We start from the raw sequence: 27,137 nt of genomic DNA, 5'->3' as shown, positions 1-27,137 counted from the left end.
AATGGCCGTAGGAATTGCTCTTCGTGGGTCGCTGCATGCCTCGTGAGAGAGAAGGAAGTAGTAAACAACACTTCACACAAGAGACACTGGAACTGGGATCGCCCGGCGGCTGCTGGGGCCTGTGCCGCGCCAGGGCCGCGTCCTCGTAGGTTGTCCAGAAGAAGCTCCATCTAACGAACGCCGCTCGAGCGACCTGCGCTTGCATCGCTAGCTTGCAGGAACTGTGCTATAGCAGCTCCGCTCCGAGTCAGCGAAAGCGCCGTTCTCTCCTCGAGAGCCTTGGCTCGGATAGCATCTGTCGGCAATCCACAAGCTCTAGATTGGTCGATCTGGTTGAAATACCGGCCCCTCTTGACGTCGAGTTGGAGGGCCGACAAATTTCTAATCTCAGCAGTGCAACAATCTCACCACAAAGTCCTATCGCATCCGACAGCACACTTGATTTTCAAGCGAAGGGCGATAATGTTATTGTGAAGCTTGAATCTAGCGAGCTTGTCTGCTATTAGATCGATAGGGGCATCCTCATCAGCAGAGAAGAAGAAGTCTTTCTAGGCAGCTAGGAAAGGCCGATCCTGTTCTACTTCCTTTATAAGAAGTTCTGAAAGGTTGGTAGAGAGAGAGGCCTGGTAACTATTCTTAAAGACATCGATCGAGTTGGAGAATATATAGCAGTGTAGGACATCCCTAAGCGCGCCTAGTCGAAGAGAGAATAAAAGGGTTAGTGATGACTTCAAGGAAAAGAAAAGGAGAAAGGTCTATGCCTATTGTCCGACCTCCTGCTCTAACCTGCAGGCAGTAAAAACGAGGGACGTCCTGAGCGCCGCTCACAAGACATATTCACTCCCACACCTTATGCAGAGTTGTGTCAGAAATGTCCACAATACATTTTTCCAGCATGGATTCCTTCCACCGCAGTGGAACATAGTCGGCCTTCTCTCGAAGAGGTTTAGTATAGAGGTCTTCAGGCAAGCCATAATCTACCTCAAAGGCGTTTGATGCAATGCCTAGAGCCGCAATAAGGTCAGGCAGATTAAGGAGGGGGTCAGGGTTGGCCATAACGGTGAAGACGATCTAAGGGGAGAGCTTTCGGTTGCACTTCTGACGTCACTTAAATTTAATCCTCTTTATGCGGACCTTATAGGCCAGCCTGGTCCTTCCGTCAGGGAGAGTGATGAACGCGAGTTGAAACTGAGAAAACTTCATGCTACGCAGGGACTTGGGTCGGAAACCGCCAAGAGCAGACAGCAGGTCGATGATGTAGACGCTTACCCACATCCAGGGAGTACAGAGAATATAGGCTGCTTTGTCCTATAGATTAAAGAGGACTCTCCTGACATCTAAAGGCGTCGCCACAACTTTCCGGTATAGGGAATCAAGGAGCAGATTCTCCGCCAATACCAACTCTTTATAGATCCACTGTCATCCAAAGCTTGGGTTAATGACCGCAAATCAGTGTCAGGATAGGGTAACCACTGACCAACACCACCTTGAAACCAGGCCCCGCAAGGCGGCCCTCTACATCATGAAGCCACTAAAGCCTCCAGAAACGAGCTTTCTTAGGCTGAGCCTGCCTCTTAGGCTCCATAAGATGGAAATCTGCGGCGGCAACAAGCAACCTCCAGACCTCTACAACGGTCGAAGCATTGTTGACGGTTCATACCTTTGCCCGCTCGCGCGCATCGAGAACGAAGCGCCACTGTAGTGAGTTTCAGACGTAGCTCATGAGGAAAACTTGAATTGCCTGAATGACTGTATCCTGACGCACAAGAAAATCCTCCTAGACGTAAGCAGAGTCTAAATTAGCTAAATGACAGAAGCTATGTGACCGGCTTAGCAGGCTGACGGCTACCCCTAAGTAAAGGAGTATAGCTTGCTTACCCTTCCTAGAGCCTCCATACACAATCCCTATAACACCTTGTAGACTCGCCTACAAAGGGGCCAATCTCCTTTTTTAGTCAGCTCTTGATACTCTTAAAGAGTTCTTAGAGAGTCCGCTCTTACTCAGTGAGGTGAGTGGACATCTGATCAAGCCAACCGCATTGATTAGGATGGCCGGCTATTGCTCCGGCATTCATCAATATTTAATAGGCGGGAACTGAGTGCTTGGCTTTTGCTATAATCTCAGACGACCGGAATGGAGGTTGAGAAGAGAGAAGTACGGTGAAGAGTAACTGTAAAGGGGGTTGTATTTAAGGTGGAATTGACCTCTATGGGTCCTACATCACCCAACACCAAGAGGCGCCCCGGTCCTACTTCACCGGACGAATTCCCTCAGCGTTCGACGGCCCACAGTAGGGGTGCAGAAGAAAGAAGGACCCATGATGCAGGTTGGTTGGGATTGGTTGGGGACGACGAGGCAGGTAGGCAGGCAGGCAGGCATGGTCGTCCGAAAGATCGGTGCTCCTCTCCGTCTAGACTTGTAAACGGACGACATCCGGAAAAGGGGGGCCACATCGGCACCGTTTTTATGGACCCAGGCTCTCACGCTTTGTCGGCGGCTGAAAAGGCTAGGGCTCGATGACTAAGAAGAACAGCAACCCCCACAAATGTGCAAACACGACCATAAGTTTTCTACCACCTATGGTCGTACGTGACAGAGTTTGGACAGTACAGGTACATATTCGAAGACTGTGTGATTAGCATAGGGCTGATCAATGTCAATGACAGTCATGTATGGTGTCTAGAAACCTGAATCGCTGCTTCGATTGACCTATCACCTAATCACAAACCCTCTAACCAACCACAATATACAGCGGGGGACACTCTGTCAGCTTATAGACCAGTAGGTCTAGAGCCAGGGGAGGGCCGAGAGAGCTCCCTGCCAGGCGATGTATTTTGTCATGGCTGTGCCAACGCGTGTCGGCCACCTTCACAAAAGAAAGCGAGATATGGTATGTGGAGACACACATCGACAAAGCAAATCCAAGCAAAATCACAGAGATCCAAGTGTACACAGACGGGGAAGCAAAGCGTATTGAAAGCCGCTTCGCCTATCTATGCCTTGATAAACTAGCAATGCTAGGACATGCAGTCTATAAAAGATGAGACGCAATATGTTACTCATAGCTAAGCTAAGCCCCTCCCTCCTATACTCCCTCATGTCAAGGCACAAAAAGACAGTGCAGCCCTCTTGATAACTTCAAGAAAAAAAAAACAAATGCTTGACAAGAGTGGGATTCAAACCCACGCTACAATGTGACTAGCATGTTCCAAGATAACTCCTGAAGCGAACAGCAGGTGAAAATCATCCCCAGGATGGCATGGAGAAAAGCAAAAAAAGATATGGTATAGAGAAAAGCAAAAAAAGATATGACAAGAGTGGGATTCGAACCCATGCCACAATGTGACTAGTAGTATATAAGATTTCTCCTAAAGCGAACAACAGGTGAAAATCATCTCCAGGATGGCATGAAGAAAAGCAAAAAAAGATATGGCATAGAGGAAAGCAAAAAAAGATATGACAAGAGTGGGATTCGAACCCACGCCACAATGTGACTAGCAGTATACAAGATTTCTCCTGAAGCTAGCGCCTTGGCTGTGCGTTGTTGGCTAGATTAGTATTTTTATTGGGACGAAAGGATAGTGACAGGATGCTTACACCGCTCGGCCATCTTGCCTTCACGTGATTCGTTGGAGAATTCTGTTCGAGCCAGCTCTTATCAAAGGAGATTCAGTCACCTTGTGCGTGCTTGGCTTTGTGGAGACACTGAGACAGAAAGTTTGGTAGATGCGGAATTGTGGATACAAGTGATGTATGATGTATATGGTCTAGGGTCTTTTGGTTAGGGGCGAGTCGGCTATTTCCTGCAGAGAAACGAAGTCCAAGCTGGATGTCCGAAAGCCGCTCAGAATCCCGTATGGGGTTTGTTTACTCTGCCTGTGAATTTGAGCCAGGTACCCTGGCTGCCAATGGCCATGACGGCCGTCGATTGATGCCATCAACTCGTTCATATCAGTATCTTGACTTTTCCAAATAGCTTCATCTTGTAACGTCAGACCTCCTTGACAGTCTTGCGCTCTTCTCATCAACTGCAATGTTGCTGCTCAGGTACCCATTAGCGACTATAACCCAGGCCTTATGAAAAATGTGTTTGTCAAATTTACCGACAAGAACACACCAGATTTGTTAGACAAATGAAGACGCCGGCTCTTTGGACGTCGAAGAGCTTCTCGACGATGGTATCGCGTGGCCGAGGACCTGTACAAGCAAAGTAGCGGTGCGCCTAGGGTCCAGAAGCGCCCTCGCTTGAGCGAGGCGACAGTAGGTTGCTCTTGAGATCTGCGCAGTAGAAGTCGATACTTGCAGCCGGCCTGAAAGCAACACAGTGAGTTTGATGATCCCCAGCTAAGGCCCTATCTCACGTAGTTTGCAAAGAAAAAAAACAAAAAACAAAACCTCCTTCATCTTCAAAAACCAGACATTCTCGGTCTCCCACTCGGGTAACCCTGACGCTGTATCGGGGATGAGATTGAAGTGTCTGATAACCTGCGGTATGGCCTTTCACATCTCCATGAGGCTGATATTCTTTCCGATGCATGTTCGTGAACCCTACCCGAACTGGTGAGCGCGTCGATTTAGCTTCAGGAGAAGAATAATATACGCAATCGGGAGTTACGTGCCGTCATGAAGTAAGCCTCGCGTCTTTTGACCAGCTCTGCATCTTCGAACCACCGCTCAGGGCGGAGCTCGTCCGCGTCAGCGCCAAAGACGTCCCTGTTGGCATGAGGTACCCGGGAGTCAATACCGACAACGGCCTGTCGCAGTCGTCAGCATGAGTGGAGATAATTCAAGTGATGGGATTACTCCTCGACTTACGCCAGTTGGGGGGGGAGGGATAATGTCCAGCTTGTGTGGCTCCCTCTGGTGGAACAACACGTCCAAGGATCAGCCCCGTAACAGGATGCAGCCTCAGACCCTCCTTCAAGATTGCTTGAAGGTAGGGCATGCCCTGTGCGTCTGAGAGCTTGACGGGATCGGATAGGGCACCCCTAGCTTCGGGGGAGATTCCGACCCTTGCACAGTAGAGCAGGTAGTCGGTGAGTGACGACATGATGCCCTGCATGTCCTCGCCCTTGTCGAGAAACCCGAACCGCTCGCCCACATGAGCCGTCTTTGCATACCGTGGCTAGGTGAACAGTGATTCCGTCCGACGCACCGTGATCATGCCTATCACGTCAAAGGCGTAGCACCGCATTCAGCAGGACACGTCGATCGAGGCTCCTGACTTGGCAAACTCGTTGAGTCTCGACCGCAGCACCTCGGAGCATGCATCGACAAATGATTTTAGCTGGACAAGACTCGTTATAGAGTACCCAGCGGCGATTTTGCGTTGTGCTGCGCTGTGGAGGTGTGGATCGGGCTCGACGAAAATGCTCGCCCGTTCGCTGAGTGGATTATCGCTCGCTTCGTACCACGAGGACTTGCACCAAGTCACTAAGATTAGTTATGTAAAGAAAGAGCCAGAGACTATGGAGTCTAGGCTATACCATATCTTCGGTGGAGTGCAACATTTGTCGTCGGAACGTTCCTCGATACACCTCCTTGAACAGCCAGAGCCTACCTGTGTATCTGGCCAAGAACGGCCCTGGGACTGCTTTCAACGGCGATAGCCAGAGCCGCACTGCCCAGTAAAGAAGAACAGCCGCGCACATCATAGCCAGTGTGGAAGGTGAGACAGTGCATCCATCCATCCTCGAGCTACAAGTCTTCGAGAGGGCGGACTGCGTGGGGGATCGAAGGGGACGGGCGCAATGGTTGATATAGATGCTTTGTTCTTGGAATACACGGTCTGAACTGTTCGGCGGGTTGGCTCCGACCTGCTCGGAACAGCGCCGATCGATGGTCGATCCGGCGGCCGTGCTGGTAGGTGGAGCATCCATAAGAATTAAAGCACCAGAGTCTCGGAGCTAGAGGTGCCGTTCTATCTCGACGGTTCAATGTCCCAATGTTCCATGGTTGCAATTCCACACATTTGATCTGCAGTATCAAGATCCTCACGCTTTGTTCAGGTATCGTTTTGGGGTCCTTTTTGGGGGAGCTAGTAGTGCTGTACACTCGGTAAAATGTCCTTGTACTTACAAGCCCGGAGAGAAAAAATGGGGCCAGCCTCCAGAGAGCCACGGGCGCCACGTGTGGCGTTCACCAAAACTTTCCGATTTGAGCATCGCCAGTCCCAAGGGTGACCTGATCCCTCGCAACTCCCCACGAACTCGCTTTGCCCACTGCATCCCACGACGTCTCTGCCTCGGCGCCGAGACCAGACCTTGTCAATCGTCGAGCTTGCAGCATGGCGCTATGAGATCCAGAGCTATCTCACGATGCGACCGGCGGGCCTCTCCATGCGCGCCTTGAACGGCCGCGTCTGCAGCCAGTGCGGCAAGCGGCCAGTGCTGCCACGGCTCGGCAGTGCACGACGACCGGCTGATACGGGAAGCAGCGGAAGCTTCTTCTCAACGGCGCCGGCCTCGGGCCAGGCCGTTGCGGCCGCGACCACGGCCTCACGGCGACTCAATTCGGGCTACTTTCTCTCCAACACCATCTTTGAGCGGTTTAGCATCCTGCACAGATCCACCCGACCGGTCGCTACGTCCACGAATGTCGGCAGCCCTTCCACAGAAGCCGCCTCGGCCAAAGCCTCGAACGTCTCTGGCCAAGATGCCTCGGCTCGCTCCGCAGGCGCAGCGTCTTCGTCGAGCCCCTACATAGATCAGGACCTCCCGCATCGCAGGCGCCAGGCCGCTCGACGCAAGGCTGCTGCAGAGGCAGCAGCTGCCGCCGCCATTGACGCCGGCTCGCCCTCCGACCTCCCTTCTAACGCATCCTCGACGCTCACTACTGTCGCCGAGAGAGAGCGACCTGACTCTCTCAAAAGATACCTCTCCGCGGTCCTCTCCCTCTCGAAGCCGCGACTGACCACCCTCGTGGTGCTGACAGCCATGGCCCCGTACGCCCTCTACCCCGTCCCGGCCTTCCTCTCCTCCTCTCTCCTCAACGAGGTGGCAGCTGCTACGCCATCGCTGTCGCCACTCACGCTCCTCTTCTTGACTACGGGAACGACGCTGTGCTCGGCGTCTGCAAACGCGTTCAACATGATCTACGAGCCCGATACCGACTCCAAAATGTCGCGGACCCGGAACCGACCGCTGGTCCGCAACATCATCTCGAAGCGGGCCGCCATCATATTTGCGATTGCCTGCGGCGCGTCGGGCATCGCGGCGCTACAATTCGGGGTGAACCCCACCGTCGCCTTCTTGGGTCTGGCCAACATTGTGCTCTACGCTGGCGTCTACACGCCGATGAAGCGGCTGCACTGGCTGAATACCTGGGTCGGGGCTGTGGTTGGAGGCATCCCGCCGCTGATGGGCTGGGCGGCCGCCGCAGGCGAGTCTGCCACGGGCGACGGCTCCTTCAGGGAGCTACTCTTTGCTTCCGATGGCTCGAGCATTGGCGGCTGGATCCTGGCCGGCCTGCTCTATGCGTGGCAGTTCCCGCACTTTATGGCCTTGTCGTGGTCCATCCGGGAGGAATACAAAAAGGCTGGGCTCAAGATGCTCTGCTGGGTCAACCCGGCTCGCAACGGGCGCGTGGCCCTGCGGTACAGCTTCATCTTCCTCCCGCTGTGCCTGGGACTGTGCGCCGTGGGCGTGACGGAGTGGAGCTTCGCAGTGACGACCCTGCCCGTCAATGCCTGGCTGCTGCGCGAGTCGTATCGATTCTGGAAGCTGCAAGGGCACGGAGGGTCTGCGCGGGGCTTGTTCTGGGCGAGCGTGTGGCACCTGCCGGCGATTCTGGTGTTGGCACTGGTGCAGAAGAAGGGGATGTGGCAGCGGGCGTGGCGCAGCGTGATGGGCGAGCCCGACCCGATCGATGAGGACGAGTGGGAAGACGTGGAGGAGGACGACGTGCTAGCACTCGTACCGCCTCCTGCTGCGTCGAGGTGACGGGAGGTTTTGGGGAAGGAAGCAAAGCAGTGTACGAAGATGTTGTCGAACAGAGAAGAGCGTCATTTGCATGTGCATGTCGGGCCGGAGGAGGGCATTTCTGGGGGCCGTGTGTGATTTACTCTGCGTGTACACTACGATCTACGGCGGGGTTTACTGGAAGAATCCTCACCACTACTATCCTTTGTTCACAGAGCAGCGAGAGAGTGCGCATCAGTGGATCCCGATTTGAGTGCTTGCAGCGATGAAACAAGCGGCCCCTGTGGTCAAGGCGGTCAAGTCGGTCGCGTAGAGCACGGCCAGATTTGAGCGAGCAGTGCGGAGAGAAACAAATCCGTTGTTTCACGACCTTCCCGCCGGCCCAGTCAGGGCTGGGGCGTCGCCATGTCGACACTCGGCGGAGGCTTCCGGCTGGGTGGCCCGGAGAGAGGCCTGCAAGGCAAGAATGATGAAACAAAGCCTACCTTTCTGCCCGAGGTGGCGAGGACATGGATGGATCAAAGAGAGGACCAGTAAGCGCTGAAGAGGCAAGATTGAAGTCTGAGCCGCCCGGAGTGAAGACGTTATTTGATGGTCTGGCGTTTGAGCAAAAAGGACGATTTTAGAAGCGTAGGGGGAGGCAGACAGACAGGCTTGGGAAAAGAGCCAACAGACGGGGTCTGAAACGGAAGAATGCACAAGCAAGTCGTGCTATGCTAGGAACGGCGATATGTGAGGGCTGATCTGTGCAATATTCCGCGGTGCAGTACTCGGTACGTTAGGTACATGACATTGTAAGGTCCCAAATTGATTTGACGCCAGCCAGCCAATGGGTAGCCCCTACAGCCCACCAGATGGCCATAAATAGCGAGCGACCGAGCTAAGCCTGGACAGATAAGCTAATTTTTAGACGCGCGCCTGCAGCTTCCCCCTGTCCCTGTCGCGTTTCCCCCTCCCCCCCACCCATCATCTCCAGGGCCGCGTGCAGTTTTCCCTCGACTTCATCTCAACTCTTTCTGTAGGTTACCTTAGGTACCGATCTTAACCTACCTCCGTCTTCCACCACCGTCATTCATGCTTGTCCCCTACGCACTTGCAACTTTGTTTCATGTTTATTTCGGACCGGCTTGCTCACTTCTGATTCGTGCCCGGGTCCTCGGGATGGGCTGCTGTTGGTACCTACTTTACCTACTTGTACTTGGGTAAAGTAGGAATTGAAGGGCAAAAAGGCAACGCGCGAAGAATGCACAATGGATGCGCCGCATCTGCAGTCTGCAGGGCAATTGATCTACCGTACACTGCTGCTGCTGCAAGGTACCCTTTCCCGCCTTGCTTGCCGCTCTTTCTCGCGCGCCCAGCTGGCATCCATCCACGGATCTCCATGGATCTCGTTTGTCGCCTTGCTCATTTGCGGCAAGCCACCACGCCTGCCTCCAAGTACCCTCCAGGGCTGCTCTCTCAGCTGCAAGTGCACTAAAGTTAGGTACCTACTTTACTGTACGTTAAGTTTAGTCGGTACCTACCTAGGGCAGGAATCTTCAAGGTTGCTTGCAAAGTCCCGAGTCGACTCATCATCCATCATCTCCCTGCTTGCTTGGCAGTCCACGCACAGGCTTTGCTCACCATCCATCCCATCCGCCATCGCCCACCACTCTGCTCCTGTCTCCCCCCCTCCTCTTTCTTTCTTTATTCAGCACGGCTTCTCTGCCTTCCGCGAGGCTGACGCCTGGTCTGCCCTCTCTCATTCTGGCAGCCTTCTATTTTTGACCACTCCCGTGCCGCCCTCCCCGGGTCTTCGCCTCGCCTGCCTCCACTCCATGCACGGATTGAGGGACACGGTCTGTCTCCACAGCGGCAGTCTTGCGCTCCACCCGGCCTGCATGTCTACATCTGCCCGCGCGCGAGTCTCTTTCTCTCCCTGCCTGCGGATTCCCTTTCATGCCTGCCACAGTCTCTCTCTTTCTCTCTCTTCCTCGTGCCCGTCCATCCTCCGTTCCAGATGGCAGCCCTCCCCTTGGCGGCCCCAGCGGGTGGCCCGTTAGCCGCCTTGCCCTCCTCCTCCCAAGCTTCCCCGACCCACAAGACGGTCGTCCATGTAGCCGCCCAACTTCAGACAGACGCCATCTCCAGGCCCATCAGCCAATATCAGCGGCCCTTGGTCTTGCTACCGGCCTCTTCACATACGCTGACCTGGTTTCATACAGACGAAGCTGCTGATCTTGCCATGTTTCAGATCGCCAGCCCCCAGACACCCTTCTTCTTTGCTTGGTGCCGCACGCGCGCATCCGACTTGCTCGACCTGCCTGCTTCCCTGTCTGCCCTGCCGTTCTGGCTTCCGCGACCAACGCTTGGTCCCGTCCTTAAAAGGGCCATTTCTGCCCCGTCCATGGCCGGTCGTTCGTTTTGGTCTCTCTCCCCCGAGCCTCCAAATCACTACCATCGTGACACACAAGATCTTTTTCTCTTGTAGTTTTCTCCTATTTCTTTCTTCGTTTTCTTGTTTCATTTCTTTCTTCTCTCCGTCTCTCGTGTCTGTCTTACATACGTCTCTGGACATCCTCGTCTTGCCGGAGGCCATTCATTCGTTTGATACGAAATAGTCTGCCTTCCACCACCTCACCCCAACGCCTTTCGTCTTTCCGCCTCCCGGCTTGAGGCCCGTCCCGATCCCCTAAACACAACCCATCTCTTCTCATTTCTTTCTCACTCTGTGATATTGCATGAATAATCGATAATTCTTCATCTCTTTTTCTCGGCCATCTTTCCTATTCTCAAGGATACCCCAATAGACGGTGCATTTTCGACATACCAAAAGACGCTTTTCCCCCACAATTTCCAAGGAGCATAGTTTCGACATAGTCCATCGCTAAGACACACGAATCTCTTTCTTTTACTTGACGAACCTTTCTTTCCTATCACACCGGTCATTGACGACGCATGTATTGAGCATGCCGAAACACACTCGATCGAGCAGCCACCACCAGCACCACCACCAACAGCAGCAGCAGCAGCACAACATGCCGATGCCCGTGTCCCTCGCCCCTACCATGTCCTATTACCCGGGCACAGCTACGACCTCTCGGCAAGCCGTAGGCGGAGGCTACTACGACACCATGCCGTCCTCATCCTCCCAGGCTCAACTCTCCGTCCAGACCTACGACCCCTACGCCGTCGCCGCCCCTCCTCCGCTGACCATCCCTCCCGTTGCCGCAGCCGATCTGCCCTCCTCTTCCTCGTCTACGGGCCTACCTCAGCAGCACCGCGCATCGTCGGGGGCTTGGAGCCCGCAGGATGATGCCACCCTGCTACAAGCCCGAGCACAAGGCCAGAACTGGGCCCAGATCCAGGCAGCCTACTTTCCCTTCAAGACCCCCAACGCCTGCCGAAAACGCCACGAGCGACTTATGGAGCGCCGCGGTGCAGATGATTGGGACGCGAGGAAGATGGAGAGGCTCGCGCGGGAGTACATGACGATGCGCAAGGAGATATGGGGACCGCTGGCGCAGAGGACGGGGGAGAAGTGGAACGTCGTTGAGCAAAAGGTATGGTTGCGCCCCTCGGTATTCTCGTCCAAGGACTAGAGTCACTAACGCGTCCTTCCTCCTGACCCAGTGCATGTCGAGGGGTCTCAAGAACCTGCAGTCGGCCAGCCGCTCGTGCGCCCGTCGTGAGCGCCTCGAGCGGAGCGGGCAGCATCAGCATCAGCACATGGGCCAGCATGGCGGCTTATCGGGGTATGACGACGACTCCGGCATCTCGGGGATCGGGGGGCTGACTCCGGCCGTAGACGTGGACGAGGAAGAGGAGGTGGACGAGCTGCAGGCCGCGCACTACGGAGCGGGCGGAGCGAGCAGCTCGCCGGAGCCGCACTCGTCGGCGACGAGCTCGTCTAGTGGCGGCGGCGGCTACAGCTACAGCGCGTACGCCGCCGCGGCCGCGCAGGGCTACCACCAAGGGTACGGTGGCGTGCAGCACCACCAGCAGGGTGCGTATGCCGTAGGTGCCGGTGGCAGGATGGGCAGCGAAGGCGGGATGGGGATCGATGCCATCATCCATCCTGGGCCTGGAAGGAGGGTGTGAGCTGGGGATGAGTACGACTTTCGTTTTTGCTTTTTCTTCGCTGCTATGGCGGTCCCCCACTGTGACCATGTCTCTTCTTTTTACTACCTTTCTTTCCTTCTTTCCTTTTCTCTTTTCTTTCCGAGTCAATCATCTCATGATTTCTACTGCATTATCATGGTGATGGGGAGCGGGCATCCATTCATTTTGCACCTATCGGACTATTTCGAGGTGCATACCACAACCTCGACGGCGTTGGCGGGTTTTTGCTACTCTCAGAATTTTGCTTTGCTGAGGCTTCAATGGCATGTTGGCATATCATGTCATACCACATTCCTTCTCTGATGGTTGAGCGTGAAGAAGACGGCAGAGAAAAGTGCCTCCCTGCCCATAATCACTCCTTATCAGAGGACCAAAGGGCTTTGGTCTGGCACTTGTTTTGTACCACTATTCGCTAGTGTTGAGATTTCTTCTCGCATGGAGTACTGGCCACGACTGCGGCGGCCAAAAAAAAATGAGATCTCATTCACGTTGAGGCCCTTCGGCTGGTAGAAGACAAGGATGACACTAGTTTGAAATTGAGGTTGGTTATGCATATCCGGCTCTTTGAAAACTATGACTGGCCTCACTATTATGCCTTGGCGTTGATGACAACAAGAGGTGGCTTTGCTATTCTTTCCTAATGAGCATATCATTGTAGATATGAAAAGATCTACTCATTGAGTGTAATGGCTAATTATGCGATTTCATCCTATCTCTAGGGTCAAGCACAGCATATGATGGCAAGTGTCCTGCACGTCGACGATGTCCAAGTCTGGTTGCTCAAGTACAGCATAAAAGCAAAGTACATGATTCCTTTTCTCAACTGGAAATCAGTCCGCTTCTGACATCGAAATTGGAAACGATATCATAATACATGTTCCGACTCGGATCGAGCAACTCCGCTGTGCAGGAGTCAATACCGAACTCGATACTCAATCATTCAACATCCTCGTGGAAGCTTCCTCGGGGCCACCTGGGACCTAATATGGCTAGAAAACCTGACCGCCAGGGTGAAAGCCTAAGCATAATCGAACAAGAACCTAGCCGCGTCCCTGGGAGTCTCGACGATCCCCATAAAGATTACATACCATACATGAATACACAACCTACAAAAGCAACTCAGTGAGCTTGCTTGCCACACAAACCTTGACCCTTGATGCACTAGGATATGTCTTGGCTTTCAGTCCCATGAGCTAGTCATTATAGGACTCGCAAAATGTAAAGACCTTTGTATCAGAAAGAAAATAGATAGAGAGAAGGGCTTTCGACCAGAGATGATAGCGCAACTTGTGCGATGCGTCCACTCACCAGCCGGTCCGTCCAAGATGTCTTTTTAAGACAAACCTCTACCTTGTCTGAGGGTAGGCCATTCCATGCTGGCCAGAAACATTGCCTGTCCAGGCCAGATTTGATACGAGGCTATCAACGTAACAGACCATCAAGGCCAGATACTACTCGTACTACACGGGGCAATCAGGGGAACAGCCACGGAGTTATGGCCGATTTGCTGCTCAAAACAGGACAGATCAAAGTTGACGAAAAGGGCACCCAGATTGCTCCAGAGTTCTAGAGTTCCGAGATCTTTTCCGTGGAGATACTTTGCTACGTAGGTCGACTTGTTGAAGGCCCGAGATGCCGCCGGTCTAACGCCATTGGTATGGAATGGGCAACGTATCACCAAAGCAAAAATATATTCAAAGTGCTGCTGGCGACGGGCCAAGTGACTCGTCATCGACAGCATTTGAGAACGCTAGTCCCTCGGGCCGAGAAGCGGTGGTCAGACTGCTGTTCTGCTGGTAGGCGTCATGCCGAGCGAAAGAACCGGCCTGGTTGAGCGACCTTATCGAGTGCAGCCCTGCACTACTGCAAAGTCATAAACACGCTATTACTCGCCAATGGTCAAGCTGATCTCAACTCGAGGCACGAGTGCGGGCAAGCTGCACTCATGTTCCGGTAGGGTAGGGTTCATGAGGCATTGTCAAGTGTTTCACCACCCGAAGGTTAGAACTTGGGCGATCGGTACAAAAGGGTTACCCACCACTAGTAAGGTTTAGGCCCTTTCATAGGATGATGGTTGTAGGATGTCCATGGTGCGAGCTATCGAGAAAGCTGGGGAACGAGGGAGTCCTGCACTTTCAGAAGGGCATGCTATATCTATGTCGCTCTCGATTGGAGCTTCTATTTTTGAGGATGACTGTCAATGCTTAGGCAGGACATTGCAATGAGCAAACTACCTAACCTTGCCTACACTGGCGCCTTCAGCACGAAACTCGACCGGTGATAGACATATGGGACGTTCGATGGGCATCGTCAACGTTGCGGCTCCATTAGTGTGCACAACGGCTCAACACGGACTGCTCAATAGGCCCGATAGGTACCATATCCTCTCCCGCAGAGAAACGGTCTGTATGCCGGACGTCAAGTGGGGCCCATGGAGCAATGGAGACCGGGGTTGAGGGAGCTTCTGTGCTCGGTCCCGCACTGGCAGCGGGTATTCAGGCTAAATTGCGCCAAAATGCTACTCTGCTTGAAGCCGGACGAGTAGCCGGAGCTAGTCCCCGTAAGCTTTGATCTGCACAGCTCGAACCAAGCCTTGCTTTGGTTGGCCCGGCTCTGTCTGGCGGAGCTAGGCCGAAGAGGATGCTGTACTGTGCGGGTCATGATGGCGCGGATCTGACCTCTATATGGACTTTTGGCAGTGCATGTCCTCGCTGGAAGATGACCCGGTGAACTTTCCTACCGTTGCGAGCCAAACACTTCCCCAGCAGATCTACATCCCAGGGACAGTGTGGGTGAGATTGGATTCGGAGGATGCGCATCATTGAACCGGCCTTCAGGGAGCATCCAATCTGCGCATGGCCATCTACCTTAACCGTTCACCCGGGGCGCCACCATCTAGGTCATGTCTTCCTCCTGCTGTGCCTTTCGATATCTAGCAAACCTCCAATTTTACCCCTCGCCCCGGCCCGTCTCGATGGGGATAGGATGGTGGTGTGTAGTATTCTCTCCTGCTGGCCGGCTCCAGGGGGCGAAGACGGGCACGACGACAAGAGAAGAGACGTGAGCATCAGGTAAGCACAACAAGGGGGTGTGATACGATGGTCGGTTCACGCCCCGCTTTCCTGGTTGATCTGCTCGATGGGATTTGCGCGGGAAAATCTCTTGGGAGATGGCAGGATGGGTCCAGAACACGGGGATGGCTTGGTGGTTTGTGGGACAATGCGTCAATCTCTGGCTCGCCTGTTTCGCCTGTTTTCCTGTCACTTTTCTTTTGCTTTTCCCCACGGTGTTATTGCGGAGTTGCTATTGCAGCACGCTTGGAGTTAAAGGGATCGTCTCCCACCCCTGCCCCCAGGCGCCGGGATCCTTTAAAGAAGAGCTGCATCTCCCGTGCCTCTGGGTATTGATCCCACCTCTTTTCTGCTTGCTCTGATTGAGTCGCAGCGCAGTGTATTTGCCGCGCCTTTTTCTGTTCCTCAGCTCCAAGTCGGCGAGCTTCGGACCGCTCGAACCTGACCCTACCTCAACTTCGGAACGATATACCACAATGGGTGGCGGAGTCGACGCGGGCACCGCGTTCTACGATGCGGCCCTCCACCGGCGCGAGGCCCTCATGGGCGCGTCAGGTGCTCGCGCTCTATGGAAGAACTTTAAGGTTTTCCGCATCGCCGCCTTTGCCTGCATCGGAGGCGTGCTGTACGGGTACAACCAGGGCATGTTCTCGGGGGTCCTCGCCATGCCTGCTTTCAAGAAGCGTGGGTATCTTCTGTCCGGTGTCGCCCAACATTCCGTCGCGGGAGCTGACAGTGCAGGTGCGAATGATAAGACATGGGCGAATACGACCCTTTTGACGACTCGGCGAACCAGACGAAGAAGGGCTGGCTGACGGCTATCCTCGAGCTCGGCGCCTGGCTCGGCACCCTCCTCTCTGGATTCACTGCCGAGGCGCTGTCGCGCAAGTATGCCGTCCTGGTTGCGTGTGCCGTGTTTATGCTTGGCGTCGTCATCCAGGCAACCGCAATCAGTGCTGGGTATCAGGCTATTCTGGCCGGTCGATTCATTACGTACGTGCTCCGTCAGCCCCATGCTGGCGATGTTGACTGACGCCGAAGGCTTGCAGCGGAATGGGTGTTGGTAGTCTGGCTACCATTGTCCCGATCTACAACTCCGAAGTCGCTCCTCCCGAGGTCCGTGGCGCTCTTGTCGCCACGCAGCAGCTTGCCATCACGTTTGGCATTATGATTAGCTTCTGGATCGACTAGTAAGTCTACACCCTAGCACTAGCAGGACCGCGTCGAACGATGAACCAACCCTTTCTTCCACAGCGGCACAAACTATATCGGCGGCACCGAGGTCAACACCCAGACCGACGCCGCCTGGCTCGTCCCCATCTGCCTTCAGCTTGCCCCGGCGCTCGTCCTCTTCTTCGGAATGATCTTTATGCCGTTCTCCCCTCGCTGGCTCGTCCACCACGGCCGCGAGGAAGAAGCCCGACGGGTGCTCCTCCACCTTCGAGGCCTTGAGCCCGGCCATGAGCTCATCGAGCTCGAGTTCCTCGAGATCAAGGCGCAGTCGCTCTTTGAGAAGCGAACCGTGGCGGAGCACTTCCCGCACCTGCGGGAGCAGACCGCGTGGAACACCTTCAAGCTGCAGTTCGTCGCCATCGGGAGCCTGTTCCGCACGAGGGCCATGTTCAAGCGCGTGGTGGTCAGCACGGTGGTCATGTTCTTCCAGCAGTGGACGGGCATCAACGCCGTGCTGTACTACGCGCCTACAATTTTCAAGCAGCTCGGCATGAGCAGCAACACGACTTCTCTGCTGGCTACGGGTGTGGTCGGCATCGTCATGTTCATCGCGACGATCCCCTCGGTTCTGTGGATCGACCGCATCGGACGCAAGCCCGTGCTGGCTGCTGGCGCGGTGGGCATGGCGACGTGTCACATCATCATCGCGGTCATCGTGGCCAAGGATCAGGATCGGTGGCAGGATGAGGCGGCTGCCGGATGGGCGGCGGTCTGCATGGTGTGGCTCTTTGTCATCCACTTTGGATATTCGTGGGGACCCTGCGCGTGGATCATCATTGCCGAGATCTGGCCCCTCTCTTCGCGGCCGTATGGTGTGTCGTTGGGCGCTTCCAGCAACTGGATGTAAGTTGCGCCGTGTCCTTTCTCCGTCCCGACATGGTAAGACTGACAATTGTCTGGGACAGGAACAACTTTATCGTTGGACAAGTTACGCCGGACATGCTCCAGGGTATCACCTATGGCACTTATATTCTTTTCGGTCTGCTCACCTATCTTGGCGCGGCATTCATCTGGTTTTTTGTTCCCGAGACCAAGCGTCTGACCCTCGAGGAGATGGTAAATTTCACCCGTTGTTTTATTGAGCTTTGTCTTATTGGTGTTGCTTTCTAACCCGCTACCCAGGATATCATCTTCGGATCCGAGGGCACTTCTCAAGCCGACTTTGAGCGCATGGAGGAGGTCAACAGCGAGATCGGCCTCACACGCATGATTCGCGGCTCTGGCCCGACCGGTAGCGAAGCCGTTGTTCCCGAAAAGAAAGAGGCCGTGGATGTGTAGAAGTCAGGGATGCGCCGTGGTCACTAGGCGTCGGGTCGAGGAGGGAGATGTGACAGGGTGCGTGGAAAACCGGAATGCAGAACGTATTGGTCGGGATGGTTTTCGTGGAAATGCAGTCTCTTGGCTGACACTACTTTCTGTAGTGGTATTCACCTTCGGCAACCCTTTTGTACTATTCAAAGATTGAAAGTCGCTATGCCCTTCAACCTTGAACCAATTGCTTAGGAGACCTTTGAAAACAAGAGTATTTTTCGTATACGGATGTCCAGGACATGGGGAGGTCGAGCGACTACTTGAAAGACTTCCGTAATGAATCAATCAATACATTAGTCCCACGGGACTAATTCATCCAGACACCTCTGAACCGGGTAAAGTGTAGAAAGGGGCGCATCGAATGGGGGACGGTCGGACACGAAACGATCCATGTTGACATGGGCACTGGTAGCTTCGGTGAGAGCAAATATTTGAATGTTGCAACTGAAGGAAAGAAAATGGGGTAAAAAATAGGAAGAAAAATAGTTGCTGATAAGAGAACACCTTGGCAAATCGAGCGGGTAGACAAGTGTCAAAATATGAAGCCATGTACTCTTTGTATTATGTCCAGGTTGGGAGCCTTGCCCGCGTGTCCTTCAATGTTATTCAGCCTTTTGACAAATGTGCCCACACAACTAGCTTCGAGGTAAGAACAGTCTTCAATGACGAGTTTACCTGACGTGGGGTCAAGGCCTATCGCGTGATGTACACTAAAGGGTAAAGAAACTATGATACAATGTGTAAGAGGTGGTTGGTAACAAGGGAGTGGAAGTACCTCATCGCAGAAGTTGCTCCAACCAGAAAGGTATCAAAACAAGTCGGGGGACCCAGTGACGTGCTGCGACCTACGTGCCGGGATGGTCGCCCTGAACGCCGCCAGTGACGATGTACTTGTCTAGGGTCGAATTGGTTTAGAGGCCGATAAGGGCAGCTTCAAAGTAACCCCTTCGAGCCTCTACCGTGACCACCTGTTCATCTAAATCAAGCACAGCGCTGCCGGCGGTGTCTGTCCACGAGAGGTCTCCTTCTGGCAGTGCTTGATCAAATCCTCCTGTGAAGGGGCGCCGTGTGACGGTCGCGACCTTCCTTGTATATCGACATATCGACCGGAACATGTCTTTTGGCCGTTGTGATGGCCACAACAGTACCAGGCGTGATAGGCCTGGACTGCATCCACTGGATCTTTCGGCCGCTCTGTTCCTGCCGCTCTTGTTCCGGCCGAAAAGTTCGGGATGGTAACAATGCTCTCCTTGAACAGACCATTGGCACCAAACGGCCAGAGAAGTCCGGCAAGAATGATCCACGCTCTCTTAGCGCTGCTGAGGCGGCTCGCTGGCCATGGTTGCTCGTGGGGGGGGGGGGGGGGGGGGGGGGGGGGGGGGGGGGGGTGGGGGGGGGGGGGGGGGGGGGGGGGGGGGGGGGGGGGGGGGGGGGGGGGGCGTGGAGAAGCGAGGTGATGAAAAGGATCATCCCGACCACATACCCACTCACGCTCAATCCACGGGCCTTGGCCTATGCCCACGCCGCCGTAATAGGGGGAGCCCGCGCCGCTGCTTGAGATGTCTGGCGTGCCGTCCGCTTCTCCCATCCTTCGTTCATCAACCGCGTGGGGGCGCATTTCCTGCTCGTTACTGCGATGGCTGATTCATTCCTCCTAAGTTGTGCTGCAGGGTGGCGGGGAACCTGGCTCAGAGCATCGTTCGTCTTGGTCGCTGTCGCGCTGCCACGATAATGGGTGGTGCTCTCGGGTGATAGTTTGTGAGGGAGCGCGCCCCGAGTGTAGACAAAGCTCCAAGCTCGTCTTGAGAAGATGCTTCACAGGAAGCTCAGTACTCGGAAATCGTGGCCTGGAAAGCATATATGAGTACTGGTGATAGCTTGCACCGTGTCCAGGGGTTAAGTCTGACCTTTTGCGGGACCATCAAGTTGTTGAGGTTCTCAGCCTTCAACACCGGGGAGAGTTCCTGGAAGACTCCACAGACAACGGGCTGGAGAACAATCGCAACGCATCTTGCGGAAGAACTTGCGTTGGTCAAGAGAATTTGCTCTTGGTGTTGGTATAGAGAGAGAAGGGGGCGATGAGAGGAGAGTTGAGAAGAACGATCATATACATAATAAGTGAAAGGATGAGAGAAGCAAAGTCAGGATGAGGAAGTAGGTGGGTATTGGTGTGGGTGGCATGGTGAGGTGAGGTTCAGGTGCTATTTGTGGGAGAGCATTTGGGGCTTTGGAGAATGATGAAAGAAAAGAGAAGAAGCTAGCGAGACAGAGAGCAAGTTGGAGAGGATGAAGGGGAAAAGGGGGCCTTTATAAGGTTTTCTGGTGGGAGTTGAGACTTTTGAGAGGAGTTCCGGAAGCTGCCGGAAATCTGCCAGATTTGACCTCACTTTTTCCTTAGAAAGGTCCGGAAATATACCGGAAAGTGACGGAACTGGTGATGGCACTTTTAATTAAGCTTTGTGACTCATTGAGACTCTTCTGGTTTTTGAAATATGGGAGACGGTGGATGAGCTCTTGAAAGACAGGTTTGTGAGCCCTAGAAGTTTCCTGGGGCCTCGTGTTTGTCAGTTTCGCCAAGTGACAAGGGTCTTTGGATCTGTGCAGCTGTCTGCCTGTCCGAAGAAAATAGCATGCTTCAGATTCAAGGCTGGTAGCCAAGTACCTCGGTTGCAAAATGTGAGCCGAGCTACAATGCATTCACAAGGATCTATCCCGGTCAAGCAAATAGATAATTAGATAAATGTGCTGTTTGTGGGCTGCCATTGAGGATCTTAGAAGTCATCAATACGAGTCATACCACCCATAAGCAGTTTGTCGGCCCTTATTTGCCTGTCAAGTCCATCGTCCATTCCAGAGACCCAAGCACGCTGCCTCCTACCTACCTAGGTAGGTTAAGTAAGGAGGTAGGTAGTCAGTCCAAAGGGTTGGTGGGCCTGAGTCACCCGTATGTCCGCACCCGAGCGGCAGCCTAATGCCCTATTGCTCTCGTGACCCCGAGGCGCCAGGTAAAAGTGTTAGAGCACACATGCCTCACAGAGAGCACAGCTTTACTTGAGACTACCTAGAAGCTGGTAGGTAATACCTCCTCCTGGTGCGCCTGTCCCTGTCTGTCATCAGCCAACCTCCCTTTTCTGCTGTTCACGCCCGCGCTTGCTCTGACTTCCTCATTCACGTCCACTTTGAAGTCAGCAACACGGATTTCTTCATCCACCGACCTTTCTAATCGGCCGGGAGGAGACGTTTCCTACCCCATTCGCAGTTCAGGCATCTTTCATCATGAATGATCGAACAGACGAGGCTGCCGACATCACGGCCAAGGCCATGGCAAGCCTGAAGCTCGTTGAAGACCCGTACTGGATTCGCCACCTTCGACTTCTTCGCAAGATCCACAAGATGCCCCCCGAGATTCGCAACCAGATTGAGGGACTAATGTTGCCATCCAACGGCGTCAACTTCGTCGCGGTTGGCCGGTATGATGCCGCAATCTTGCCCCCCTTACACTCTGCGCCCGTCTGGGAGGATGCCATGACTTGCATTGGCATGGAGCTCGTGGAGGACCCGGCTCGTGATGGCCCGCGCGATGTTGAGGATCCCAAGAAGGATGAGACACCCAACTTTCCTCCCTACCTACAGTCAGGATTCGTCAGGGTGATGAACGCTGTCAAGGGCTCAGGCCTGGCCAAGCTTCAGAGAGAGAAGTCGTTCGGCCCCAACGACATGCTCAAGAGGGCTTACTACACCGAAAGCGGCCAAAAGTTGGATCTCAACGTCAAGGATGAGCTATTTTACTGCAAGTTCGTGAAGGGCTTACTTCAGCATCCCAACTGGGGTCGAGTCCCGGACGAGGAGCTTATCTGCTTCCCACCATTCAACTCCCTGCGCTTCTACGGAAACCCATAGGAGGGAATCCGTAGAGTGGCAGTGGAGATAGATGATTCCCTATTGTCCAATTGTCTCTTCATCTTCCAGAGAAATGCTGAATGGTTCAACAGCGAGGCGTCCGAGATTAGGGTCAAAGCTGAGGGCGAGGACGACGACGACACTGAGGGCGCTTCTGATGCGGCCCAAGCTGGTGCTCTCGCTAGTGGACTCAATAAACCCACCGATGGTTGCCTGGCTGAAGGCGAACTCTCCCCTTTCTCCGATACTCTCACTTCCATTGAGGCCCTCGAGATCTTGGATGACTTGTCGTACAGATGCTTCGCGTGCGGCAAGCATTTCCACCTCCACGACATACGACTCCACGAGAGACTTCGCCAGTACGCCAGGTTTCTCCAACGTTTCCCGGACCTCGAAAGTGTATACCTCGTCTTTCCTCTGGAGAAGACTGCCGAAAATTTCGCGTCGGGCCCCCAGGAGCCTCGGTACGTTGCGACCGGTGCTGCCCGGTTCGCCGACCCTCAGGGTCGCCGTTGGGTTCAGGCCAAAGGCGAGTTTTCCACTCTTTGGCAAGAAGCCCACTATTATTGACAATGTTTGATACACAGGAGAGAAGTTCCAGGTCTGGGACCCAAACTACACCCTTTGGGAGGTGTCCGGAGGAAACAATCATCCAGTATCCACTCGATTCACTCGCATCGTGGACGTCTTGCAGTATGACGTCGTCCACATGGAGGCGGAGCACCGGCCGTTGACAAAGAACAAGGCCAAAGAGGTGGTCTTCAAGATGATGGCTTGGGGCGATTTCGGCTACGTTTGAGAGGAGATGGCACTTTGGCTTGGCGCGCAATGGTGGATAAGCTCTCTTCACGAGTTGCTATGATTACAGTCATGGAAAGCAGACATTTGTTCTAGGGTCCAATATCACGCGGACCATATGCATATGCATCGCACATTCACATTCGAGGTCCCTCCCTGTGATTATTTTCAGCCTAGAGTTCTTCCGCAAGCTCGCCATTTCCGCTTCACGACATCCGTAGCACCCTCCTTGAACAGGTTACCGGGAATACCAAGGCCAAGGCATCGGCGTTCCTAGTCACGCAATAGCGCTTTTCTGTCTCCTCCATAGGCGGATAGGCGGCGAGGCCTTGGGAATGTCTGACACCACTCTCATCGCCCACTCGGGGCTATCCATCTTTCCGGGCTCCTGCGTCGCTCCACTCATGCTCGACCTCCTTCTCGGCAACCTTGTACAGACTACCTTTGGGCAGCGTAGGATAGTGACCGCCCTCTTGGTTGGGAAAGAAGTTGATCTGCACCCCTCCGGCCTTGAGGTCCACGACCTGCACGCCAAAAGGTTCGAGCTCGAGACGCAGCGTGCCAGAGAGCATAGCGAGCGCGGCTTTGCTAATGTTGTATGTCCCCAAGAGCGGGTAGGCCACAACACTCAGACCCGACGTGTTGTTCATAATGATGGGGTTGCGGGCGGTAGCAAAGACGCGGTGGCCCCGTATGTGCAGTTGCGTCGCCTGGGCCGCCTTCGGAGCAGCCTGTGATGAGCACTGTGCCATTCCCGGTGGTTATGATCGTAGTACATGGGCAAACCCTGTCTCCCGGCTAATGGTCGGCCCAGTCAAGATGGCACTTTCGACATCTGTTGCGAGCTGGCCAGATCTTGAGGCCCGTAGTGGGCCATGCAAGCAAACACTACACCTCTTTGCCTGAACTCGATAATACATCACTGGCATAATCATCCGTAAATGGATTCAAAGATATGGATCAATCAGCGCTTGGATTCCATTTCACCTCATCTAGATGAGGTTTCTTTCCCTGGTTGATATTGCTGATGTGGATTCTATTTCCAGTCCCGTTCGATTTTGTAGGTACGGAATGTGGTATGCAGACTATGCCCCTATTTGCATGCTGCTCTTGCATGGATCAAGTGCTCCAAACACGAATGGTTCCCATCCCGCACTACAACTGCTTATCCAAGCCCCCAAGCCTTCTGAAGAAAGTCTTTCAACTTGATAGTGTCTAGGTCGGGCAAGCTTTTGTTCAACGACGTGCTCTCGTCTAGATCCAGGTCTCCACGAGCAACCCAGACGCCAAACCTGCTGCCCAGAGCCTGGAGGAAACCCGCGGGCAAGGCACCGTACAGCGCCGCTTGCGACGGGAGCTCGGTCAGGCGCCCTTTCTTCAGGTCATCGATGTCGTCGTAAATGACATTGAACTTGGTGCCTAGACAGTGCCTTCTACTCAGAAACTGGTTGGTAATGTGAATGTGTGGATAGACTACTTGCCCTTCACTGCCTCGGCCAGCTTGACGGCTTCATTCAGCGCCATTTTGTCGCCGACGATGACGCTGATCCGGTCCCATTTGTCGATATCCACAATGGCTGCCACGAATCTTCCAACGTCGGAAGAGTGTGTAAATGTCACTGGCGTATTTCCGTCCCCAGGGATACTGGCTGTGTTTTCGGCCATGTCCATGAGTATGACATGCGGCGCGAGGTAGGATGGAAGCATCAGCATGCCCAAGTATTCCATAAAGTAGCCGATGTGAACGACTGTAAGCGACGAGACATTACAATCGTCGGCGGCTAGGATGAGATTCGGTTCCAAAGGGTCCGGCCGTGCCTGGCATCCTGATCAAGGCAGAGATCACCGTGTGGACGTTGTTGTCCTCGAGAATCTTTCTGGTTGCTGACACTTCTTTGTAATCTGTTCCAATAGCTCGAACGCCGATTTCCTTTGCCTTGAGGGGATTGGCCTGTGAGCAGTCAGCTAGGTAGCGGATGAAGCAGCATGAGAGGCAGAAAATACTGTGCGGCTCTGAATGATGACCTCGTGGTTCGCCTGAGCAATGAGAGCCTCAGCAATATTGCGGCCTACCGTACCGGTACCGCCAGCGGCTGCTACAACAACCATGTTCGAGGAGTTGAAAGAAGCTGGAGTGTTCGAGAGCACATGAAGGGTTGGATGCACGGTACCGGGAGTCAGGTCGGGTCGAGGAATGCTTGTGGAGGAAGTGATCCCTCAAGTAGGTTCACTGCCTCTACCAAAAAAGAGTAAACAGAACAATGCTGTGCCCATGATTTATTTATCATCTGGACGGAATCAGCTCTGGACTCGCTGAGAGCAATTACGTACCTAGGTAGTTACCAGCCAGGCGGCCAGGCACGATGTGTAAGCTCGGAAGCAAACCCGGCGCCTGAGAAACGGGCTTAGCCTGATTGCGAACCCCCCAAGCCCGCCCACACCTTGGCACTCACAGAAAATTGCTTCCGAGCTTTTTCCACCGCCATCCAGCTTGCTTCCGCGCGGACTGCAGATCAACAACCTCCAACATTTCACGATCATTTCGATGGAAGAACGACTGTACTCAAAAGCATAGGATAGTCAGTTTGGGGAGATGTTAAGGATGCCCGCGGAAAGAAAGGACCGGCGTTCTTCCCAGGTCAAAGCATCCACCCGAAAGAACAAGGTGTTCAAGGTAAGGCGACGTCCGGGGCTTGTTACGCAGCCCCCGTCTCCATGGTTTTTCATAAGAGCGCATGGAAACGAGTCTCTGACAAAGCTGTAGGCTTGCACGCCCTGCAGAGACCGCAAGGTCAGCTGCGATGGAGCGTTGCCAGGGTGCTCTCGCTGCAGCAAAGATGGCGTGCGTTGCGAGTACAGAGCTATCCGCAGATTGAGAGGCCCCGGGAAGAAACAGTCAGCCGAGTACTTTCAACTTGATGCCACTCTGTGCTGACTTGTAAAGGACCAGAAAACCCAGCAGAAACATAGAAACAGAGGCCCATGCCCGAAGTACCGGCCCAGACCTGGAGACGAGCGACATGAGCGACGAAATTCCTCTCCAGAGTACGGGCGACTTGCAATCACTTTGCAGGAACATATACCCTGTTCTATTTGACACTGAGAAGACGAGCTGGACCCTTGAAGAGCTGAAACACGCTGCGCGCGAAGATCAAAAATCGCCTGAAGGCTTCACCTCTCTCGTCCACAAGGACGTCTTTCAATACATGCTCGCAAACACCTACGACGAGGTCGCGGCGCTCTGCCCCATCTTCGATCTTGCGACGCTAAAAAAGCTCACCAAAGAACAGCAATCTTTGAGTGTCACTCATCCGTCCGGCAACCCCGCTCGATGGGCTATCTTGAGCACCTGGATTGCTGTGGCTCTCCGTTTCAGAGCGGCCGGAGGATCAGAAGGCGAATACTCCCACGTCATCAAGAGCTACTATTGTAATGCGACGTTGGTCCTCTCAGATCTCATATTACAAAACACGACGCTCCAAAATATCCAGTCGTTGCTGTTCATGGCTATATTGGCAGAAGTCCTCGGGGACCACCGATCATTTGTGATGCTGGTCACCAATGCTGCCCGGCAGATGGAATTGGTGGCCAGGACTCCTCCGACGATGCTTAGCAGTGAAGCAAGAGAGCTGTATGAGCGGCTGCTCAGCTTCTCGCAGATCCTCGACAGAAAGGTGGCCCGGGATCACAGTCTCGTGGCGATTTTGGCGCCCAAGGACGTTACAACATGACCTCCCCTCTGGCATGCAGTGGAAGACCACGATGCACAGCGTTGAAAGTTGCGGAAGTGATAGTAGCTGATTGAGAAAGATGATACGGGGGTCATATGAATAAAGCACCAGAAGCCGCTTTTGTGTGGTAGATGGTGAAGCACCTGAGCCTGGCCCCAAAGGTCGTGGTTGAATTCTGTCTTGATCACCATTCTAAGGCCTAGCAAATAGCGACCTGGAGCTCTAAAACTCACGCAATGCAGTACCAGGCAGGTAGCTAGCTATGAATAACCTTCTCGGAATTGGTATTTCTGCCTTGGAGTCTCTCTTCAAGTAAACGAGACCGGGAAGAACTGCAAGCTGTTCTAGCTAGGTCTCTGGAACCCATTGATGCAAACGCATGACTCTCAAGACTGATGACGATCCCTACCTATTTTCCAATGTTTTCCTTTGCATTATGAAAACCCTGACCCGAAACAGTCACGTTCAACACTGCCTGAACGCGGCTTCCCCTTGTACTGTGCAGGGCGGAAGAGGCTGGCAGGAAAAGCGAAGTCTTGCAAATGCATCGAAAATGACATCGAATCTCGTCAATACTTGTAGCCATGTTTCCATGCACGAGGATCCCCAGTCGAAGAAGCTAAGCGAGGAGTGAATACTCGGCCCCAAATTCTGGCATAGGCAAAGTCCTGTCACTAAAAAGAGGTAATGTGACGAAACCTATCACTCTGAACCTGCCCGTCAACGAGGCAACTGGCCAAGAAAGTATATATTGTGAACTAGATGCCACTGCATCAATCTTGGGCCGCACGCGACGACCGCGCAGTCCAGCCGGGCAGGCCACAGAAGGGAACTCTCTGGCTTGAGCCCCGTCTGACTTGCTTGCATCACAAGCCAAAGTTGTGGGAGGTAGCTTGCGATTGCTTTGGGGCAATGAGGCCCAGACCAAGTATGCATCCATGATTGCCGAATGGCCCAGGTCGTATCTGGCCCCCCGGATTTAAAATACAGGAATCATGATGCAAACCCAGTCCAATGCTCGCGGCTACACTTGGGGAATGATCTCGGGTGGGTGGCACGGGCTGGCCGTGTT

The 27,137-nt window shown here is 53.9% G+C and overlaps 8 protein-coding genes across 8 annotated transcripts; 5 read left to right on the top strand and 3 right to left on the bottom strand.

Moving 5' to 3' along the window:
• Positions 1 to 6,318: 6,318 nt before the first annotated feature.
• On the top strand, positions 6,319 to 7,941 carry E0L32_004642 (uncharacterized protein; the record flags this gene model as incomplete). The annotated part of the gene is made up of 1 exon (XM_031139075.1): positions 6,319 to 7,941. One exon carries the CDS (start codon positions 6,319 to 6,321, stop codon positions 7,939 to 7,941), a length of 1,623 nt encoding a protein of 540 aa, XP_030997076.1.
• A 3,026-nt stretch (positions 7,942 to 10,967) lies between these two features.
• Positions 10,968 to 12,000, top strand: E0L32_004641 (uncharacterized protein; the record flags this gene model as incomplete). The annotated part of the gene is made up of 2 exons (XM_031139074.1): positions 10,968 to 11,462; positions 11,533 to 12,000. 2 exons carry the CDS (start codon positions 10,968 to 10,970, stop codon positions 11,998 to 12,000), a joined length of 963 nt encoding a protein of 320 aa, XP_030997075.1.
• A 3,568-nt stretch (positions 12,001 to 15,568) lies between these two features.
• Positions 15,569 to 17,603, top strand: E0L32_004640 (uncharacterized protein; the record flags this gene model as incomplete). The annotated part of the gene is made up of 6 exons (XM_031139073.1): positions 15,569 to 15,776; positions 15,848 to 16,085; positions 16,142 to 16,282; positions 16,347 to 17,168; positions 17,231 to 17,381; positions 17,448 to 17,603. The coding sequence occupies 6 exons, from the start codon at positions 15,569 to 15,571 to the stop codon at positions 17,601 to 17,603; spliced, it is 1,716 nt and encodes a 571-aa protein (XP_030997074.1).
• Positions 17,604 to 20,912: 3,309 nt separating this feature from the next.
• Positions 20,913 to 22,106, top strand: E0L32_004639 (uncharacterized protein; the record flags this gene model as incomplete). Its single annotated transcript, XM_031139072.1, has 2 exons — positions 20,913 to 21,430; positions 21,629 to 22,106. 2 exons carry the CDS (start codon positions 20,913 to 20,915, stop codon positions 22,104 to 22,106), a joined length of 996 nt encoding a protein of 331 aa, XP_030997073.1.
• A 596-nt stretch (positions 22,107 to 22,702) lies between these two features.
• On the bottom strand, positions 22,703 to 22,984 carry E0L32_004638 (uncharacterized protein; the record flags this gene model as incomplete). The annotated part of the gene is made up of 1 exon (XM_031139071.1): positions 22,703 to 22,984. The coding sequence occupies one exon, from the start codon at positions 22,982 to 22,984 to the stop codon at positions 22,703 to 22,705; it is 282 nt and encodes a 93-aa protein (XP_030997072.1).
• A 515-nt stretch (positions 22,985 to 23,499) lies between these two features.
• E0L32_004637 (uncharacterized protein) lies at positions 23,500 to 23,999 on the bottom strand (the record flags this gene model as incomplete). The annotated part of the gene is made up of 2 exons (XM_031139070.1): positions 23,500 to 23,767; positions 23,812 to 23,999. 2 exons carry the CDS (start codon positions 23,997 to 23,999, stop codon positions 23,500 to 23,502), a joined length of 456 nt encoding a protein of 151 aa, XP_030997071.1.
• Positions 24,000 to 24,099: 100 nt separating this feature from the next.
• Positions 24,100 to 24,443, bottom strand: E0L32_004636 (uncharacterized protein; the record flags this gene model as incomplete). The annotated part of the gene is made up of 2 exons (XM_031139068.1): positions 24,100 to 24,285; positions 24,339 to 24,443. 2 exons carry the CDS (start codon positions 24,441 to 24,443, stop codon positions 24,100 to 24,102), a joined length of 291 nt encoding a protein of 96 aa, XP_030997070.1.
• Positions 24,444 to 25,354: 911 nt separating this feature from the next.
• Positions 25,355 to 26,065, top strand: E0L32_004635 (uncharacterized protein; the record flags this gene model as incomplete). Its single annotated transcript, XM_031139067.1, has 1 exon — positions 25,355 to 26,065. The coding sequence occupies one exon, from the start codon at positions 25,355 to 25,357 to the stop codon at positions 26,063 to 26,065; it is 711 nt and encodes a 236-aa protein (XP_030997069.1).
• Positions 26,066 to 27,137: the final 1,072 nt, after the last annotated feature.

This window comes from Thyridium curvatum, assembly GCF_004353045.1.
Source record: "Thyridium curvatum strain D216 chromosome Unknown NODE_22_length_467593_cov_81.276643, whole genome shotgun sequence".
NCBI classification, from domain to species: Eukaryota; Fungi; Ascomycota; class Sordariomycetes; order Thyridiales; family Thyridiaceae; genus Thyridium; species Thyridium curvatum.
The sequence above is the reverse complement of the archived record's forward strand: the minus strand, read 5'-3'. Positions and strand labels throughout refer to the sequence as shown.